The sequence below is a fragment of the Caenorhabditis elegans genome, chromosome IV (assembly GCF_000002985.6).
Source record: "Caenorhabditis elegans chromosome IV".
Classification (NCBI taxonomy): domain Eukaryota; kingdom Metazoa; phylum Nematoda; class Chromadorea; order Rhabditida; family Rhabditidae; genus Caenorhabditis; species Caenorhabditis elegans.
This window is the reverse complement of record NC_003282.8, coordinates 339,808-361,862: the sequence shown is the minus strand read 5'-3', so window position 1 is coordinate 361,862 and position 22,055 is coordinate 339,808. Positions and strand designations below refer to the sequence as shown.

The 22,055-nt window shown below is 35.3% G+C and overlaps 2 protein-coding genes and 1 non-coding gene across 27 annotated transcripts in view; 2 read left to right on the top strand and 1 right to left on the bottom strand.

Moving 5' to 3' along the window:
- fln-1 overlaps positions 1-2,640 on the top strand; it is a gene marked incomplete at both ends in the record, with an annotated part of 16,793 nt that extends 14,153 nt beyond the window's left edge. For 11 of the 17 annotated variants that reach the window (NM_001307433.3, NM_001307434.3, NM_001307437.3 and 8 more), the window contains 5 exons: positions 5-537; positions 599-852; positions 898-1,058; positions 1,642-1,869; positions 2,244-2,279. In NM_001307433.3, coding sequence (NP_001294362.1) covers positions 5-537; positions 599-852; positions 898-1,058; positions 1,642-1,869; positions 2,244-2,279 — 1,212 coding nt within the window. Of the gene's footprint in view, positions 1-4; positions 538-598; positions 853-897; positions 1,059-1,641; positions 1,870-2,243 lie in introns of all 17 variants that reach the window. The other 6 variants (NM_001268291.4, NM_001307431.4, NM_001307435.3 and 3 more) reach the window with 6 other exon arrangements.
- cdh-8 (Cadherin domain-containing protein) lies at positions 2,570-22,055 on the bottom strand (the record flags this gene model as incomplete). 9 transcript variants are annotated; one of them, NM_001307487.3, is made up of 27 exons in its annotated part: positions 2,981-3,086; positions 3,165-3,313; positions 3,892-4,132; positions 4,234-4,322; positions 4,368-4,511; positions 5,064-5,318; positions 5,369-5,578; positions 5,835-5,927; positions 5,969-6,061; positions 6,393-6,993; positions 7,037-7,207; positions 7,257-7,451; positions 7,537-7,901; positions 8,714-9,085; positions 9,881-10,102; positions 10,148-10,272; positions 10,961-11,285; positions 12,921-13,049; positions 14,561-14,668; positions 14,720-15,041; positions 15,771-15,878; positions 15,925-16,016; positions 16,066-16,218; positions 16,604-16,690; positions 20,635-20,727; positions 21,428-21,528; positions 21,995-22,055. In NM_001307487.3, 27 exons carry the CDS (start codon positions 22,053-22,055, stop codon positions 2,981-2,983), a joined length of 5,010 nt encoding a protein of 1,669 aa, NP_001294416.1. The 9 variants fall into 9 exon arrangements, with proteins under 9 accessions (NP_001294409.1, NP_001294416.1, NP_001294412.1 ...); NM_001307483.3 differs by having other exon boundaries at positions 4,234-4,511; NM_001307484.3 differs by lacking the exon at positions 5,969-6,061.
- F18F11.6 lies at positions 18,417-18,474 on the top strand. The gene has a single exon (NR_052867.1). It is a non-coding gene; the product is annotated as an Unclassified non-coding RNA F18F11.6 (non-coding RNA).

The following is a 22,055-nucleotide window of genomic DNA, read 5'->3' as shown; positions in this document are numbered from 1 at the left end:
TTAGGTACGTGCCGCTGGTCAAGGAGTCGTCCGTGGTGAGACTGGAACTTTCAACGCCTTCAACATTTATCACCGTGAAGCTGGAGTCGGTGCGGTCGCTGTTACAATCGAGGGTCCATCGAAGGCGACACTGGAGTTTAAGGATCACAATGATGGAAATTGTCACGTGGATTACAAGGTGGCTACACCGGGAGAGTACGTGGTGGCTGTGAAGTTCAACGATCAGCACATTCCGGATTCACCATTCAAAGTGTACATCGCACCGGCCACTGGAGAAGTCAGAAAACTCGAATTGGCTCAATTCCACGGACAGGGAATTCCTGCTGGAAAGGCTTTCACGTTCACTGTCCTCACTCACCGAGCCAAGGGACATTTGGAGGCAAAAGTTGTGACACCGAATAACGAGGTTGACACAATTGACATTGTTCCGATTGAAGATGGAGAGAGCTATGCGATGAGATTTGTTCCAAAGGAAACTGGAAATCATTTCATTCATGTCACTCTTGATGGTGCACCGATGAGAGAATCTCCATTTAGGTAAGAAATAAAATTATTTCAAGACATTCTTACAAATGGTCTCAATTCTTTTTTATTTCAGACTTCGCGTCGGTGGAAAAGATCTTTGTGATCCGACTGCAATCTCTGCATCTGGTGATGGATTGGTGAAAGGTACAACTGGACAAAAGTGTGAATTTGTTATCAACACAGCCAATGCTGGAGCCGGAATTCTCACTGTTCAGATGGATGGACCATCAAAGGCAACATTGGATGCTTATGAACTGGAGAAAGGCTACAAAGTGAGATATACTCCATTGGCTCCAGGATCTTACTTTGCTTCTGTCAAGTACAATGGTATGTACCCTCGAAAATAAAATAAAATAGATCTTCATGTTTCAGGAATCCATGCTCCGGGATCTCCGTTCAAGATTCCTGTTGAAGGAAAAGAATTGGGAGGAAATGGGTACAATGAGACTTCCCATGTTAAGATTGACGCAGTTGCAAAGACCTCAAAGGGTACTGTAGCTGTCGTTCCAGAATATCAAGGAGATGCCGCTAAGGTAAAATATGTCCTTCAGATAATGTGTAGATAATTAATCCAGAAGTTCATAGTCCGGATTCCGGACCAGGGGTGGGCATTTGCGTTCAAGAAAATTTTAAGTTTTGAGTATGTGACATTGTAGCGTTGGAAACTATTTTTATGTGGCTTATAAAGTTAGAAGAGAAGTATCTAATCCATTTTAGATATTTCAAAAATATTGAGTTTCAACAACCTCACACCTTATTTTGTGTGAAGAAATTCAAGTCTAGAAATTTCTTGAGTTTCCTCACACAAAATGAGGTGTAAAATTGTTGAAACTCAATATTTTTAAATATCTAAAATGGATTAGATACTTCACCCCGGGTCCGGATTAAGGATGTCGGTTTTTACGATTTCTCTAAAAATAACAAAAATTTTTGGTTATTTTTCTTCTTCTCATACAAAATTTATGTTTTTTCATCACAAAATTCGACAAGAAAAATATAATTATATTCTTAATTTTCTGAAAAATTTTCGTTTCTCGTTTTTTCGATGTCACCTCCTTGGTCCGGAAGAATAGCTAAAAATATATATCAAAAATGAATAATTTCAATTCAATTCAGGTCACCGCAAAAGGAGCCGGTTTGAACAAGTTCTTCCCAGGACGTCCAGCTGCTTTCCAAATCGACACTGGACTCGCTGGAACCAATCTGTTGATGGTGGGAGTTGTTACAACAAAAGGACCATGTGAGGAAGTTGTCGTACGTCATCAAGGATCCGGACATTATGTGTGCTCATACCGTATTCCGGATAGAGTCAAAGGATTCGTTTTCATCAAATATGGAGATAAGGTAACTTTGCATGAAGTGAACATTTTGAAAAAAATTTACTGAAATCGAGCTTGAGGCACCCCGTTTTCAAGATCTTCGAAAACAAGATCTACGAAAAGAAAATCTGCCAAAAGCAGATATATGAAAAGAAGATCTACGGTTTTAGGATCTGAGTTTTCTCGAAGAAATTCGAAACAACTTGTTCACCTTCATATTCGCATCGTTTCATTGAACAATTCTGGGTGTTTTTCCGAGAAAAGAATTTTGGTTTTAATTTACGAAAAAAAAAACACTTTTTCATTGTGAAAAATTTAAAAAATGCGTCGTGAAACCGGTGACAAGTCTAATTTTTCAGTTTTTAAGAAAAATTCGGTATTACTGAACTATTTTTTCAGGAAATCCCCGGTTCTCCATTTGCCATTGAGCCATAAGCGGCCTCCCTTCTACTGCTCATAATCTACACCGAAAGTGCTTTATAATTCATTCAACGGTTTTTGTTTTTCTCTCGCTGCCCCCTATCTGATTTTGTTTTTGAAATGTAAATTTTCGTAATTTGTTTTCCTAGTAGATTTTGTAATTTTTCCTTTTCAAAAGTGTGTTCTTCTCCCCCATATAACCGTTGCCATATTGCACAAAGTTTTTACCCCCTGAATCTGAAAAACTTAAAATAGTTTTAATCAATTTTTAATTGTAATTTCCCCGTTTGTTTGCCCCCAACCCGTTCATCAACTGTTCTTTTATTTCTCTGAAGAAAATATGAAAAATATCAAAATCTGAACAATTTTCGAAGAATAATCAATATATACCAGTATTCAAGCACAAAACGATTTTGAAAGACGCTGAAAAGGAAACAGAGAGACTAGAATTTTCAGAGCAAATTGAAATAGAAAAAGCACCAAGTTATATTGAGGAAGTGGAACAAAATATGGCGAAGTATGAGGTCCCACGAAAAGGGAAAGTGCAAAAAAGCGATCTGGCAAACTACAACAATGCTTCGAAATTACGAATCGCGCGTTGTTTAGTGTGTTTTCCAGAAGAATATTTCAAAAATCAACGTGCGTTTGGCACAGTGCCATATCCCCTTTTTTGCAGATCCCGTTTTCGTGGGGCCTCCGAAGTGTGAATCAATAAATTAAAGTTCAGTTGACTGCAAATCTGCAGAAGTTGGAGGTGGAGGTGCCGGTGGAGGATGATGATGTCGGCTAATTATTGGAATTTCACCGTAACCCGGATTACACCTGGAAAAATATTTTCTTTTGAATACAATTTTACATTTCGAGACGTTTTCAAAAAAAAAAATCCACTTTCAAACATACGTCTGTTTTCCGCCTCTTCCAAGTGTTACTGTATGTACAGTAGATGCTTGTGCTGAGATGTGACGGAGCTTTCGTTCGTAGTTATTCCGTTGTCGACACCATATACACATTGAGAGTATTGATATTACAAAGAATAAAAGCACGGCGATCTGCAAAAATGTGTCTAAATTATAGTTCAAGAAACATTGAAAAAGTGGAAAAATGTTTAGGTCTCAAATTTTTTGAAAAAGTTTTAACTTAAAAGCTTTTAAGAAAAAGAGGGGGAAATTGGGCTGATCTATACAGAGGTGTTCAGAGAAAACATATATGTTTTATTAAGATAATATTATAGAAAAGTCAGCTCAATATAATTTAAAAATTAAATTGCCGCGCAAAATTTTGATTTTCTAGAAGGACATTTCTAGAAGGTAGTCAGACTTCAAATTGTACTATTTCTCGCCGAAATTACGGTACCCGGTCTCGACACGTCAAAATAATGTTTAAAGGCGGGTGCCCGCCTTTAAAGAGTACTGTAATTTCAAACTTTCGTTGCTGTGGAGTTTTTATTTTTCTCAGTTTGTTGAAATTTGAGTTTTTTTTTTAATTAAAAAAATATATTTTTATCGAAAAACTATGGGAAATTATTAAAAAGTCCGCAGAAACAAACAATGAAATTTTGAAATTACATTACATTGAAATTATATTCTTTCTTTGACATTAAAAATTTGAAAAAAAATCATAAACTAACCAAAATATATTGTGGAACTTTAGATGGTATCGGAACGGGAGGGAAAGCTTCTCTAAGCCCGTATACACTTCTGAGTTCTCTTCGAGATTCAGCCGATGATGACATCAATAGGTTCACAGCTCGATCCACATTTACAAATTGTCCATTAATATCCATAAAATGTACAAGCATCAGAGTAAAATTGGCATTTTGTCGGCATTTGTCAACTATTGTTTGGAGACCAGTCGCATTTGATAGGTTTCTAGAAATGGGTAAACTTTTTAAAAACAATTTCAAATTTGTATTATAGATTTACTGGAGTATCATTGCATGCATAATCATGAATTTGAAAAAAAAACTAACTCTGCAATTTTCTTCTCATTTTTCATAATTAATTCAAACGGAGCATCAAAGACAAGCTCCGTTTGCTGTGCATATGTTACCACTGAGATCTGAAAACTAGCATTTGTTGAAAGTTCATATGATAAGTCAATGACCACAACAGAAGCAGTATCTTCGTGTCCTGCACCATCAGTAACAACTACTGTAAACGAATAAGATGAATCCTTGAGTATTTCAGTTGCACTCAGTTCTCCCGTTGATTTATCAATTGAGATTGGTGATTCAGCGGCGACAAATGACTGAAAAATTTTCCTTTTAACTTATTTTCTGTTCAGTAAAACCAAAGCGTCAAAAAGTTTAGTCCCTGGAAAAGGTTTACCTCCACAGTAACCGGCTTGACGCTCCATATTTCATTTAGTAAGTATTAAAAGTCAACTGAACTCAAAACTATTTCTATCACAATCAAGAGTGTCAAGTCCCGTGTCCCGTTTGCCCCGTTGTCCCGTTTTTTGAGTGTTTTCACGGGAACGGGACGTCCCGCTGTCCCGTTTTTTTTTTATTTTCACGGGAACGGGACAATTTTCCTCATGATTTTGTTTCAAATTTTAAAGTTCTGTTTTTGAGTTTTGTACCAAGACTTAAATTCATGCAGATTAATGACTTACATGCAGTTTTTTTTATCAATTCGCCTCGAATACACTAAAATTTGCGCCAACTGTGCACTCTTTTTTTTTAAACCGCCCCGTTTGTCCCGTTTTTTGAGTGTTTCAAGAAAACGGGACGTCCCGCTGTCCCGTTTTTGTAATTTTTACGGGACATTGACACCCTTGATCACAATCAATCAAACTTACATGACTAGGCGACCTAACGAATCCTCGAATACTGTACTTCAATCCCTCCGGTTCCTCATCTAAATCCGTTGCCTGTACAGTCAAAATATGACTTCCAGTGGTCACATGTCCCTGAACTACAGTACTTGTGTAGATTTTTTCAGAAAACTTTGGAAAGTTGTCATTGATATCGAGAACATCAATCAATGCAACAATTGTCCCATTTATCGGTTTATGTGGGTCTCGACACGAAAGATGGCAATCGTACGCAGTAATCTGAAAGTTGGCTGGATGTTGCAGAAGTTTTGTGTAGGACAACTACTTACAGAAATTTGATGTTGCTTCTTGTGTTCTCTATCAAAACTGGAATTAGTGAACAAAATTGGAAGAGTTGGATCCGAGAAGAAGAATAATGGAGTGTCGGTTGTATAGCACACTTTTGTGTTGTCTGAGTGAAAGTCTGAATCCAGAGCCGCTGGAATTCGTCCAACTTGACGTTTCCCTTTTTCATTTTCCAATACGGTTAGACGAACATCCTGAAATTTTTTATATTTACCTTGCGAAAATATGAACCAAAACTGAAGCTATCCCATAAAACGTTCCTCATATTTTATAACTGTAACATTATATCTTTGTGCATGTTTTGCAAATTTTTTATTGATTTTTGTATTGAACTGAATACTAATAATGACTACAGGTGTTTGATTATCAGTTGTTTTGAGTAAACGCGAAACAGATGTGTGCTTTGATCAATGTTATACGAGTAGATTGTCTGAGTTTCAAAAAAGTTACCTGTTTTGGGAACATTGGACAATTGTCATTTCGATCATTCACCGAAATGAACAAATGGGTCGATGTACAATTGTTGATGCGACAGGCAAGAATCTGAAAAAAACCCTAATTAATTAAATATTCAAGATAAAAACCTTAATCTCATGCACAGTTTTCTTTTCGAAATCAAATGCCTGTCGTGCGTGGAGACTACCGTTAATTTCTCCAATGGTAAACATTTGCCAATCCTGAAAGAGATATAAAAGTTGTGTTTTAGGGAGAGTTTTAAGCACAATATTTTTCAACGAATTCAAAACACTTGAAAGTTTATGCGCATTCCATAGTGCATGACAATTGAAATACTTTTGAGCCGTTCAGAATAGTGAAGTCAATATTTTAACGCGTAGGAAGAAAAATCCGGTAACTTCTAACAGAAAAAGCTACAAGTAAAACAATTATGCAACTGTTTAATCCTATAGTAGATCTTCAATTACTAATCTAATTATTTAGCTCTCGAAAAAAGTGTTGCACATAGAGGAAATATGTACCGTTAGTTCAATTTGACACAAATAAAATTACCTTTTTGAACATTTCATCTAAACGGAAAGTGACATTTCCAATATCTCCATCTTCTTCCAAAACCTTGACTTTAAGAAGTTCATCATATACAATATTCTCATCAAAGTAGTGAATGGAGTTCTGCTTCGGTGTAATAACTAACGGATTGTGATGTGTATTTTTAGCAGGGTATACCGTAACACAATACGGTGACGTGGCTCTTAGACCTCCTACGTCGGTTGCTGTGACAGTTGAACATATTCGTTGTCCAGCATGTCCCTTTAAAGAAGCAATAACGACAAGTTTCTTGTCGGAATCGGCTCGGAATAAAGTGGAATTAACATCAATTTCTGTTTTTTGCACACCTCCTTCGTCTGAATCGGATATAACGAGTACAGTAACAACTTGTCCAACTTGTGCATCTTCTTCAATTGATAAATGTGTCAGGTCTGTGTTATGAATGACTGGGGCATTATCATTTACATCGATCACTGTGACAGTAACCGATGCAAAAACTTCGTGATGTGGTTCCCGTCCTTGATTGTCTACACATTTGATACTTAATGAATGAACTCGTTGAGTTTCAAAGTCCAATGGCGCAACCAAACGTATTGTGGAGTTGCTGGAAAATGTAATCTTATGGAGAAAAAATATTTAAAACTAACCTCTCATCGATTTTAAAGTAGCCTTCATCTCCAGTCATACTGTATTTCAATGTTGAAAATTTGCTACTGTCCCGATCGGTTGCCAACGGATACGGTAGATCAAGTACAGTACCCAACACAGAACTTTCTAGTAGTGAAACTGCGAAGTTGGACGAGTTTTTGAAGATGGGCCTGGAAATATACTGATTGATTTTCGTTTTTAATTAATTTAAAAAAAAACCGATTATCGTTAGCATCAAGGATTGTTAGTATAAATGAACTTTTTGCAGCCTTTCCATTTTTCACAACCATCCCTTCAACAATTCCCTTGATTATTTGTTCTGTTTCAAAATCTAATGATTTTATGATTTTTATAGTTCCATATCGATCGATTTGAAGTTTTCCACGTGGTCCAGAGGTAATTTTGAGAGAATATCTGAAAAGGGAAGGGTGTTAGTAGCGAACAAACAAACATGTTATTTAGTTATTGGTGAGTGGTCTAAAAACTATCAAAAACTAACTTTATTTCATTTTGCTCTTTGATTCCTTCAACTGGCATATCGACTACTGTAGTACCTAGTGTTGCAGATTCCGTTACACTGAGTTTACGGGTAGGAGTACTGTAAATAGGTGTGACGTCATCAGTGTCCATAACGTTAATTATCAGTTCCACAGGGACTTCACGTTTTCCTTTTCGCATCGATATGTGCAATTTGATTTGCTTCACTCTTGATGGGTCAACCTTCTTCAAAGTGTAAATTCGTCCCGATTTCGAGTCTATCGATATCCACGTGGCAACCTCAGAATCGGAGAATCCGTCGGCTGAGGCACGGATTATCTCATAGGTGTACCCGGGCATACCAGCATTCAACCATTTGATCTCAGACTGAAAATGGGCATTTTTGGGCATCCACCGTATATTCTCTACTCAAGCGGCATGCCGCTTTCCGGGCATTCCGCGACTTGCGAACTATTAGAGACTGCCGGACTACTGGAGACTGCCGTACTAATTTTCGATAACTAATTTTCATTTTGAGGTTACTACTTTCAAGAGTAGTAAACTCAAAATTCCCTCATAAAACTTCATATTTTATGTTAAAATCAATGAAAATTGTGTATTTTGCCCCCACTGAAATGCAATGTTTAAGTGAAAATTTATGAGAAATTATTAAAGATTGAACAAGGATACCATTGGAGTAATCGAATATTTGAGGTGGCTTTCGCAACCAAAAAGAAGGGGTGCCGCACCATTAGAGACTGCCGGACTATTAGAGACTGCCGCACTAATTTTCGAAAGGGCAGTAAGGGTGCCGCACTAATAGAGATGCCGCACTATTAGAGATGCCGCACTAATAGAGAATATACGGTATTTTGGTTTACTATAGTTTTAAAAGTAGTTTTTAAGATCATCTTGAGCTCAAAAATAGAAAATTGTTCATCAAAATTATGTTTAGGCTCCTAAATCTACAAAAAGTATCAAATTTGAATTGTTTGAAAAATTTTAAAAATTGTTTCAAAATTGTTTGACAGAAATTGAAGTTCCGCTTTCAAATGACAAAAAGTCAGTTTTTTTTCAAAACTACAGTAATCCTACCGTACTCCTACAATAGCCCCGGTAATCCTACCGTACTCCTACAATAGTCCCATCAAAAGAAAAAATGTCAATTTCCTTATTGTTAGTTCAAAATTATTAATTACCTTTTCACCCCCAGTATCATTGCTATTAATCTGAGTCGTCAATTCATTTTCAATTGATTTCATGGATCGATGCTCATTTATGACCACGAGAGCGTTTGCACTGTTCATCGGATCTCCTCCATCCTGAGCAGTCACGTTGAATTCCAAACTCGCAGACTTTTCCAAAGTTCCGGGTCCCGTGAACAGAATTTCTCCGGAATCACTGACTGTGAATTTTGGATCTCCGCTTGTATACGTCACATAATTATTTGGTGACGTGGAATCTGCGTCAGTAGCTTCAAGGCGTCCGATGATGCCTCCCGGGGAGATATTTGCATCCAGCGGGATTGAGTATCGGGAGTTTGAAAATACCGGCGAGTTATCGTTGATATCCTGTAAATGTGTAATTGAAGTGGAGTAGCGTTGCTGTAAATTTTTTATAACTAAATTCTTAATATCTCCATATGACCAAACATCACAGATATCGGAATTAACATTTTTAGCTTTTCCAAAACTTTTTGCTAAAGTTTTGGTATATCGAGAATTGTGCAGGATGGAACTCCGAAACCTAGTTCAAAATTTAAAATACACTTTTCCATTTTGTTATTTTCTTGATGATTCACTCAAATTTACAAGTTTTCTGAACAATTACGTGTTTTGTTCGTGATCATTCAGAAAAAGTGTGAAATATCAGAGTGAAATTGCTGAATCTACATATTAGAATTGCAATACAACACTTTAGAAGTGGTGTAGTCAAACTTTTATTACTTTATTAGACTAAAAATTGTCTGAAAACACACCGAATTTCATAATGAAACTTCTTGTAAACTGCCCAAAAAAAAAGTTATGGCGGCTTAAAAAATGATCTAAAATCAGTTGAAATTTGACCAACTTGTCTGGAAATTAACTTTTTTGAAATCACCGTCTAATTTTGGGTGTACCAGTTAATTAGACTATGATTTCGAACAAATTAATTTCCAGCCGCTTGACAATTCGCTCAAATTTCAACTAATTTCCGGTCATTTTTTGAGTTGCCATAATAATTTTATTGTGAGGTTTTGGAGAAGTTTCATTATGAAATTCGGTGTGTTTTAGACAGTTTTGAGTCCAATAAAACAATAAAATATTTGACTACACCACTTTTAAAATACCAAGCGGTAACATAATACGTATAATTCAAAAATATACCTTTACTCTGATAGTTACCGTTGCACTGGCACTTCTCTTCGGTTCCCCAGAATCTGATGCTGTTACTGTCAAATTGACCTCATTTGAGTTTCCCATATTCTCTCTATCAATGGCTCCAATAAAAAGCATTCCATCTGGTGATATGTCGATTGGTAAATTATCGATTTTTTGATCAATTGAATACACAATTTGGCCATTTTTTCCCGAATCGGCGTCCGTAGCCTACAGTTTTAATTTTTTACAGTGTACATAAGATATGTTACCAACCGTAATTTTTAGTTTTTCACTTTTTCCCTCGTCTACTGTAATAAAATAGTGCTCCTTATCGAATATAGGCGAATTATCATTTTCATCTTTCACGTGGATAATCAATTGGGATTTACCAGATGACCCTTTAAAAATTAAGAATTTGAATTTATAACATGCAAATAATTATTTATACAAATACCAGCCGTTCACACGCGCTAAGTGTCGGCTCCGACTCGCGAACATTACTTTATTTTCAAAAATGGTAGGCCTTCTCTGCAGCTACACTTTTTCATGGAATTTCGGAGACCTTCAAAATAAGAAAATTCTAAAAGTTTCAAATGTTTCTAGAAAGTTCTAGAAGCTTCCAGATTTAAAAACAGTTTTATGAGTTTCCAGTTATTCCAGTTATTTTTTTCTCAGAAAATGTGAATTTCCCGCCAAAGTTTTTCTCAAAAAATTCCCACTAAAACCTGATATCTCTTCAAAAGACAAAAACTCAATTTTTCCTAAACTACAGTGATCCTACAGTACTCTACAGTACCCCATCCTTTAGTACCCCGACCATATCTTCCCACTAATCCCAAACCGATATCTCTTCAAAAGACAAAACTTTGCACACTACCAAAACTACATAGATTACAAACTATGGACAGACAAACTGTATTTTTTAAATATATAAAGATAAACAATTTAAACTTCGCAAAAAAGTGAAATGGCTAACTTTCCCAAAAATTCCAAAATTTTCAAAAAGATGGTAAATTGCCAAAACTTGAATTAAAAATTACGAAAAACTTTAAAAACTTTCAGGGTGTTTTTTACTTTCAAGCTTACCATTCAAATCGGTTGCTTTGACAATTAATTCAAATTTTTCATAAGTTTCCCGATCAATCGGTTCCAAATTCTGAATTTCTCCATCATTTGAAATTTGAAATTTCTCTCCATTTTCTCCGAGAATCTCATACGTTACGGGTCCATCACTAATCACTTTTACTTCTCCAAGGACAGTTGGCTCCCGATTTTCGACAACTTGAAATTGATACTCTGATTTTTCAAATTTTGGAATTATTTTTAGTTTTTGAGCAATTGGAGAGGCTTTTGGTGTCATTTGAGCTGCAGAACGAAGAACAATCCGACACTGTCCAGATTGTGATTTTACCTGTAAAACATGATTATTTGAAATGATAAACATTCGGCCTTCATTCCGAGATGACAAACTTTTAGGGTGGCAAAGGTTCTTTGGGGGCAAATTATCCAAGGAGACAAAGTATCCAGTAGACAAACTGGGGTGTATCTTGGGGGGCATATCTTTGGTGACAACCTTTTTTTCAACTAGATTTTTATATGTGTTTTTCAACTAATTTTTGTTCACATTTTTCTGGAATAAGTTTTTTAATGCAATTTTCAATCGATTTTCGGTTATAATTCCCTCACAATTGAATGTATGAACGATGGTCTTTTGGGAAAAGCTGTAAAACGTCCAACTAACTTGGAATATCGTGAAGCTCTTCCTGATGGTCTGATCCTTCAGCTCCGAAGGATCACATGGGTACCTTCTGATGTTCTGATCCTTCAGATAAGAAGGATCGTAAGGGTACCTCCTGATGGTCTGATACTTCAGCTCCAAAGGATCACGAGGCTCTTCCTGATGTTCTGAACCTTCAGCTCCGAAGGATCACATGGGTACCTTCTGATGTTCTGATCCTTCAGATAAGAAGGATCGTACGGGTACCTCCTGATGGTCTGATCCTTCAGCTCCAAAGGATCACGAGGCTCTTCCTGATGTTCTGATCCTTCAGCTCTAAAAGAACATGAGGCTCTGCCTGATGATCTGATCCTTCCGATCCGAAGGATCACATGGGTACCTTCTGATGATCTGATCCTTCAGATAAGAAGGATCGTAAGGGTACCTCCTGATGGTCTGATCCTTCAGCTCCAAAAGAACATGAGGCTCTGCCTGATGATCTGATCTTTCAGAGCCGAATGATCACATGGGTACCTCCTGATGTTCTGATCCTTCAGCTTCGACGGATCATATGGATTTTTGACAAAATTTGAAAAAAAAAATTTTGAAAAAAAACTCGAAATTTTTTTCAAAAATGTTAATATTGAATCGATAAATGGAAAAAAATAAAAAATAAATTTTAGGCCTAATCAAATTTTTTCCGGATATTGTTTTTTTGTCATGATTATATGTTTTTAAATTTTTTATAATGTGTTTTATAATTAAATTCGTCATTATTTCCATCGTAATGTCCTTTTCGATGCAGAATTTGCATTAAAGCCTCATGTTCTTTTAGAGCTGAAGGATCAGAACATCAGGAAGAGCCTCGTGATCCTTTGGAGCTAAAGGATCAGACCATCAGGAGGTACCCTTACGATCCTTCTTATCTGAAGGATCAGAACATCAGAAGGTACCCATGTGATCCTTCGGAGCTGAAGGATCAGACCATCAGGAAGAGCTTCACGATATTCCAAGTTAGTTGGACGTTTTACAGCTTTTCCCAAAAGACCATCGTTCATACATTCAATTGTGAGGGAATTATAACCGAAAATCGATTGAAAATTGCATTAAAAAACTTATTCCAGAAAAATGTGAACAAAAATTAGTTGAAAAATACATATAAAAATCTAGTTGAAAAAAAGGTTGTCACCAAAGATATGCCCCCCAAGATACACCCCAGTTTGTCTACTGGATACTTTGTCTCCTTGGATACTTTGCCCCCAAAGAACCTTTGCCACCCTAAAAGTTTGTCATCTCGGAATGAAGGCCTAAACATTCGAAATTCCTCACCAACAGCTGTGCACTGTCCAAGACTTGCGATGCAACTTTTTCTGCGTTCAGCACTTTTAATTCCACGTGGAAATCATCAATAACATTTAAATCAAAGCTCTCCGAGCCACCGATCAGACGTGGTTTTTCCTGAAAAATTTGATTTTTTTTCAGTTACTATGACGCTTCTCAGCGCTGCTCTCATGGACAATTTACAGGTGGAGTACAGAAATCTAAGAAATATTTTTAAATGGCTCCAAATTTTCCCCTGATTCCGAATTTCTAAGTGAAAAAATTTTACAAAAATCCTTGATTTTATATTTCAGCTTAAAATCGGAAATATCATTTGTGCACCCATGAGATTTTTCAAACGCGATGATCGCGCCAGAGACGCCATGTGATGATTTACGAGATTTTTAATCTTTATCGGATACTAAATTGAAAAAAATTTGGAAAATTTTTTATTTTTATTTTTGGCGAAAACGACGAAAATGAAGAAAACCCGTTGAAAAACGAAAATCAGAGTCCGATAAACATAAAAAATTTCGTAAATATACACAAATCTCGTAAATCAACACATGGCGCAAAAATTCGGCGTTTGAAAAATCTCATGGGGACGCAAAAGCTGAAAAATAACATCAAGGAAATTTTTTTTTTGAATTTTTCCACTTAGAAATTCGGATTTCAAAAAAGTATGGGCTTCGTTCCAGCCAAGATGTTTCAGTTTTCTAAAATTTCAAGTTCCACCTTTCAAATTAAATTCTTACCAAGAAAGTGTAGCTAAAACACAGTTCAGAATACATTATCCCACTTTCAAACAAAATTCTGAAAGCTACAAAATTTCTTAAAAATTTCAAAATGTTCCAGCTTATTTTTGGAATAGTTTCAGCATGTAATGTGTTTAATTTAGTGTAACTTTTAAACCCGCGAAAATTTCCTCATCAACTCCCAATCAAATACCGCTCCTTAAATTCATATCCAAGTGCCTTCCGACCAAACGTCATAAAGATTGGAGATGATGGCGAAATTGTAGTTTATGACAGCGTGGCACATTGCCAATGGCATTTACAGGCAGAAGATGGCATAACACCCCCTTTCCCTCATTCTCTTCACAGGCAGATAGCACACCACCAACCACTCCCCTTCTACTCTTTTTAGACGTACCAACTATGCCGCTATATACTTGGCACATTGCCAATGTTACTTACAGACAGAAGAGATGGCATAACATCTCCAATTTGGGGGAACAAAACCCATAAGTACCTAAAAAATTTTTTTCAGATTTCGGAACTTCACCTTTAATTTGCCCAGATCAAACTATGATAATTTAACAAATTATGAGAAATTCTGGCGAGCATTTTTGGGTAACTTTTCTCAACAAAAAAGTGAAAAGATTACAATTTTTTCCTGAAAATTGAGCTAACATAAGATTTGTATTTTTCAGCTGGAAACGGCAATTTTACAAACACAAACTGTAATCTCTCAAAGTAAAATAAGTAAACTTGTTCAATACAAAACCATCAACTTTTCTATACATTGCTGTTTGAAAAAACACGTTTGAAATGAAAACGATGCTTTTTGTTCTGAAGATACGCCAATTTGGGGTTGATGTACTTTCATAACCCCGAGATGCGGTAGTTTATAAAACCGAAAAATCCCACCTCTGCCATAGACTTCAATGTCTTAATCTTGAGCGGTGTTGAGAAAGTTCCAGTCCCTTGAATCAAATGAGCTTCGTAAATTGGAAACTCACAAAGTTCAGGCTTTTCCTAAAATAAAAAAAAAACATATAAAAACACTCACTATCCCGTAAAGTTTACCTGATTTTCCGCTATTTTAGGTAAAGTTGCCTCGTCGTTCATGAGTCTTAGTTTCATTTCTACGGTTTTTGATTTTCCGTTTTTTGATGACGTGGCATACAGTTCCACAGTTATCAGCGCATCATCTGTGGGTAGTTTTTTCAAAAGAACATTGCCAGATTTTGAATCAATTTTTAAATGTTCATTTTCTTTCATCCCAAATTGAATTTCCGCACCATTTTCCACATCGATAGCTTCAAGTTTTGCAATTATATCTCCAGGCTTGGTAGATTTGAAAATTGGGAAAACTTGAGAGAAATCGGTCAGAAATTTTGGAGGTTCGCTGAAAAATGCTAAAGGTTTGATTTTTTTTAATAGATAAAAGTCCAAAATGGCCAAAAATTTGTATCTTTTGAAATATTAAAAGTTGATGAATTGCCAAATTTGCAAAAGTTGAAAAATAGGATTTTTCCGAAAACTATGATTTTTGAAAACTGGGCTAAACTGAGTTTCACATTCTAACAGTAAATTGATAGAGTAGCGCCAGTGGGAATTTTGTCTAAATACACTTTTAATGATCCAAAACGACCGAGTATCATAATAAAACTTTCCAAAACATTTTAGATTTTTCATAATTTCCGGTGCAACTTTTATGGCAATTTGCCAAAATTTTAAAAATATGAGCTTTTGAGGAAATCCAAAGCAGTGTCTCATGTTCCGACCCTTACAATGGTTGAATGCGAATAATTTAAATACATATAATAAAACATCTAGGCATTTTTTTGGTCGACTTTCAAAATTATGAATGGCAAAAACCTAGTAATTGTCACTTTTTTCCACTAAATAAAAACATTTCAAAAAATTGTTGAAAATATTTATTAGGATATTCGGTCATTTTGGACCCTTATGAGTAGTTTTAAACACTTACCCCACTGGTGCTACTTTACCTTAAAAAAATTAATTATGCTATTTGATAATTTTGGTACTAAAGTAGTGGTTTTGAACAATTTTCACACTGGTGATATACTTTTTTTAGGTAGCTATTATGATCCAAATAACGTTTAAAACTCACTCATTCTCATTTTTCACATGTATTGTAACAGTATGGGCAACTGTATGTGTTCTATTGGAATGTGGGTCGCCGTCCTTTGCAGTAATGTTGAAAGTATGAATTGGCTTTCTGAAAATAGTTATTTAATTTTTTGTTTCAAATTGCAACTGTTTACTCTTCGAAATCAAGTTTCTTTGCCAGACGTAATTGTGTTGAGCATTTTCCAGATGAGCATTTGCGTTTAGCTAACGTAAAAGAACTATCTCCCTTAAAAAATAAAGTTTTTCGGAATATTTAGACAACAAAAGATAATTACCTCTACAGAAAATCTGGAAATTCCAGAAATCCCCGTGTCTGGGTCCAAGGTGGTCACTTTGAAGATATCAGTCCCAATTTCAGCATTTTCAGATATTTCAAAACTGCTTGGAGTGTTTGAAAACTGTGGAGAATTATCATTGACATCTACTATCTGAAAAAAAAAATTCATAGTTTTTTGAGAGATATAATGCTAAAATGTCTAAATATCATTGTAAAACCGTTCAAAATTTTTTATGAATTTTGCAAAATTCAGTCAAAAATGGCAATTACTCACTATCAGTTTAATCAGCAGACATTTTCAAATTTGTTTCCGAAATCTCAACTATTTTTTATTAAATTTGGCAGCTTGCCGAAGTTTGACTTTTTCCTTTCCGAAAACTTTTTAATTCGGAAAAATACACTCAAAAATCTTAATTTTATTTTTCGGTTTTCTCTGCAAAAACAAAAAAAAAACACGAAAAAACATGTTGAACCACTAAATTTGGTTTGGTTTGTTTTTAAAACTTTAATGCTTTCCAATCATTTAGAATTCCAACCTGAACCTCCAACGTGGCTCTCGATTTTTTAGGTCCCGCAATGACAAGTGAGAACGATTGCCCACGGAGACCGTCGGCATTTTCTTTCTGAAATAAAATAAAGATGAGTAGATATATACAAGAATATGAATAATATACACTTGAAATTCGGGGAAATAGTGTGACAGTGTTTGGGAGACGGAGAGAGACACAATGTCTCAAAATACTTGAAAGTCAATTGGATGGAGTAGTGGAAGATGTCTAAACCGTGGAACTAATTGTAATATAACATATGGATACATACATTCAAAAAAATATTATCAAAAATCAAAATTTTAAACTTCAGAGGCATCCAATTAATAACTTGTGTGTGTATCACTTTATTATGATTTACCCATAAGAGTAAAAATATAAAAAAAAGTATTGAAGAATTTAAAGAAGTACAAGAAAGTGCTACAGAAAAACTGCAAAAGAACCTATAAAGAAGATATGTCTATTTTCAGATTTTCCGTATGAAGGAAAAATGAATAGTTATTTATATTCATCTTTTTTTCTTGGTTACGGTTACAGCTTATGTTTCAACGGTGGCAAGAAAGTAACGACATCGAATTAATACTCCTGTTTTGGTGTTCTGTGCTTTTGGAATTAGCTTGTACGTTCTCTATGTTCCTTTTAGTACAACTAGATAGAACAGGCTAACGCTTTCCCGAGTGAGAAATCATTGTAAGCGCACAAAGAATATGTGCTATATCCCTTACAAAACAGTGAAAATTCATCACAAATCCCTGCCACAACCTAACAACTAATTACTATTACCAGTACCCTCTCTTTCTGTGTTTTGGCATATAAATAACCATTCTCTGCGTCTCTCGATAAACCACAGTAGTTTCAATTTCAATTAGCACCCTGTTTCCTTTTGATTTCCTTCGTCTTTTCATTTTTCCCTCACAAATCAGTCGAAACGTGTTCTTTAATAGTTAGATCGACAATAGTTAGACCCTAATAAGTTCAAACCTTATAAAACAAGCCTTAAAAATTTACTTTAAAAACAGAAATTTTCGAAAGTATTTGATAACAGTAGTTTTCCATAAGCTTTGAATTTTTGAAAAAAAAAAATCGATATTACTTTCAAGTATCATCAGAGGGAAAAATGTTTACGTAGGGTTTACATATAAATGACTAGACGCATAACCTTAAGGCTTTAAGGCCGGCCAGTTAGGCACCAAATACTTCCCACGGAAAGCATATGTTTGAAATTTCATCGTGCAAAAACGATAAAAAACCATTGTACAACTTTAAAAAATTATTTGAAATGTATCTATATGCAATCAAATAGAAAAAATGCTTCAACTGCTTTTTGATTGCTCAAATTCGAAAAATGCTTGAAATAACCTAAAAATTCGAATTTTCAGAAGTTTTTCTACTTGTCCGAAAATTTTTTTTGGAGTATTTGTTTCAGGTATTGTTTTTTCTACTATAATAAGTGTCTACCCACTGATGACACTCCGTAGCAGATATTTTCAATTTAAGACGGGTGAAAATATGTTCGACTTTACATGGTTAAGAATGCTTTAGACTGAAACACCGCATGTGATCCCATAATTTAAAACTTATCTTCAGGCTAAAAGTCTGAACTATCCCCCGCACTTCCTCAAGGACATCACGAACTTTCCTTAAGCATGAAAAAACGTGGCAAAAAAGTGGGATGAAACCACCCGGCTGGAGGTATTATTCCGATTTACACGCCTGTTATATATAGCGCCTATTGGCCTATTCAATACGAAACGAGAGGCAAGGACGATTATCTTCATACGTTTCCTCTAGTCAAGTGGAAATTTCTAGAATTGAGTAGAATTACGGAGTGAAAATGTTGAAACTTCAAGGGGTAACCTCTAAATATTCGAAATTTTCAAGTTTATTTTCTTGCAACATTTTGAAATAAAGTTCCAAACATAATATCCAAAAACCCTTTGGTTTTGGCCATCACATCATATTTGACCATCTTTCTTCATCTGGACGTTCCGACTGACCAATCTAATCTGTACTGTCAACATCTCCTACACACACATTGTGCTCTTCCCTCTATCTCTTTCCACACAAATTTATTGACTATTTCGAATACAAAACAAGACAAAAGTTCACACTTCTTCGCTTCTTCTTCTTCTCCGCCGCGTGAGGAGCATCAGCGGCTACCGGTGGGAAGGGATTACGGTAGCTGTTTCGACGGGGAAGACGGTTGTCACGAACGGCTTATCGAGTAAGTAGAACACAAGTTTCACAAAACATGGAAAGCTGTGAGTTTGAGAAAATACTTCACAGCTTTCCACTGGGTAGTGGTTATTTTAGATAGGACAGCACGGGTAGTCGTCAGTGTCAGATCGGGTTATTATTACGTCACAGTTGTTATTATGCGTGTTACGCCAGATTTTCAGATCCACGCATTCGTCATAGCAGAAGTAAAAAAAATTAGGGGCATACAGTCAAAACTGAAAATCTGAAAAAATATCAAGTCTTCTTGGTACCTTGAATAATCATTTATAATCATAGGCATAGACTTAGTTTTTTTTTGTATTTTGGGATAAGCTTGAAACGACGTGTGAAACAAACTTTTTTTAATGGTTTTGCATAAGCTTATCCCAAAATCCAAACCTAACTGAGACTTCTGTTGGCGTGAGACACAAAAATTCACAACAGTGAAACCATAGGAAATGCATTGATTTCAGTACTAAATTTTCAGATGAGATCAGATTCTGAAAGCATAAGATGCAAGCTATCGCATAACACGTTTACCTTTTCCCAATCGCACCGTATATTTAAAACACTCCCTAGTAAGTTTATGCCTATACCTATGACTTCACCAACGAGTTTCAATTTTTTGGCTTTTTACTCAGTTGTTATACTTTTTCAGTATAGCTCCTACCTATAAATAATTAATAAATGTTTCGATTTGAAATGCTCTCCATATATACACAAACTCAGATTTAATGGCACATACGGTGGTGACACGTTAATTGGGATTCCCCTCTTAATTATTAATTGACCAGTCGACTGGAATATGAGGACATCATCGAAAGGGGATAAAGCACTTCGAAATGACCTTTTTGACCTAATTTTGCCGCTTTTCAAACCAATTGTTTGAGTACTGAAATGTAGGATTAAAAATGAATATCGTTTTTGATTTTTTGCTCAAATAGAAAAAGATAAAAAACCGAACTAAAAAATTAAAATTATCTGGAGTCTCAAATGTTCTCAAATTGTCAGTCTTGTAGCCACTGGGAATCATTCGTGTTTGATAATCATCATTTACTACTTTTTCGGTCGGTTACTACGAGTTTAAAGTGCGAGTTTTAGTGCGTTAAATATTACAATTTTTTTCGAGTAGCTCCATTTTTTTTAATTAAAGGTGGAGTACCTTTTTTCCAGAACCATAAATTTTTCTTGAGAAATTTTCAAAACGTCTCATTACGAAATTTGGTAGTTTTGGGTCATTTTCGGTCTAAAAAAGCAAAGTCTCAGATTTCGATTTTTTTTATCTTTGTAAAAAACAATTTACCAAGATGCTTCATTACGAAAACATGGTCTTTTTGAGTTATTTTGAGTATAGTAGAACCCAATTTTAAAACTTTATGCACTATAAAAATAAACCGTATTCAATCAAAACCCTAGCCATTATAAAAAGTTATAGGTCCTATCTTAATACCATTTCTCTGTTAAAATAAGCTTTTAGACCCCAACATCAGTAGCAATGCCGTACCGTTCGTTTCTCTTTGCGCAAATTTCGCGCATCATTGCTAACGTCTTCGTCTGCGTTTCTCAACTCCATATATATATATGTTCAGTAGTCAGTGCCCCCGCTAGTCAAATGTACTAATCACCATCACCACCACCAGAAAGCAAGAAGCCGGGTAACAGACCATAAAAGTATATAGATCTTTGCGTGCGGATTTGTGTATGTATGTGTATGTGTGTGTGTGTGTGAGGAGGTTCTTTTTAAAGGAGGACAAATGAGAGATTATGAAAATGGAACTAGAAAGCTGAAAGAAAAAACTCACATCTGCATCTAGAGCTAAATTTAACTGCAACGTGGAGCACGTTTCATTGATTTTAACAACAGTGAAGTAGCTGGCTGGATCTCCGGATAAAATCTGAATTAGTAATGTTACTGTACGGTGCAAAATTGTTTATTATTTTTGTAGGCGAAAAAAGTGAGTGTACCCATTTACCGAAATCTTTTTTAGACCCAAAATGGCCCAAAACTACCGAATTTCGTAATGAGAAGTTTTGAAAATCTTTTTTAAAAAAAGCTATGGCGGTTCAAATTTCTGAATTTTATTTGTGTTCTCGGCCAGAGCACAAATAAAAGATGCATTTTTGTGCTTAACTGTCCGAAAATGTACATAAATCAACAAAAAAAGCAAAAATATTGATTTTAGTAAAAAAAATGGGCCTTTTTTCCAGGACTTTGAACCGCCTCAACTATTTTTTGAAAAACTTTCAAAACTTCTCATTTCGAAATTCGGTAGTTTTGGTTCAGTCTCAGAAAAGTTTCAGATTTCGGTTCTTCATTTTTAAAACGAGACATGTTTTGATTTTAAGCTCTAGGCTGTCACAAAAAGTCAGTCGGGTAAACTTAACGGGGCCATGTCATATTTTAATAATAATAATAATAATAATAATAGTAATTTATTATCCTTTCAGGGAAATCACCACCGGGATATTTTGTAAAATTTATAAGATCTCGAAAGCCGAGAGAAAATGTCTTGAAAAATTTTCAGAGTATCTGAAATGTTTGTGACAGCCAAGTCGGAATATATGTTTTCAAATGAATAGTATCTTTTCACGTACCTTCACATTTTTCGGACATATTGTTACTGGAAGATGTGTACCTACAGGCCAGTCTTCTTCAACAAGTAAAAATGATGGTTCAATTAGCAATTGAGCGGAATCTGGAACATTTTCAAATGTTACGAAAAAATATGGGTCAATATTGCAAAATTTTACAGATTGAAAAGAAAAACCAAAATGTGTCTTTTTTTAGGTGCTTAACCTTCAGAAAACCGCAATGTTTACTTTCTTTTTTTGGAAGTTTGAAATTTAGGACAAGGTGAATCTCTGAATATCTCTGAATAAACAAGTCCGAGTATTGAAAAAAGATATTACATATTAAAAAAAAGAATGCCCACCTTTTAGCTCACATTTTCTGAAAATTTTGAAATTTGCCGAAACCTTGACAGGAAATTTTTGAACAGTCTACATAAAATTTTGTGAATTTTTTGAAAAGACTATTTTTTAATGATATTTCCTTTAATTCTAGCTGAATCCGTTGAATTTCCCATTTCTCGATGTTTTCTTGAGAAAACTAATCCAATTAGCATATTCAAAATACTTCCTGCTGTGCCAGAGGACACCTACCTGTTCCTTTTAGACACCCAAGAAGTATCAAAAAATAAGAAAATTTGAATAGTTGAGACAT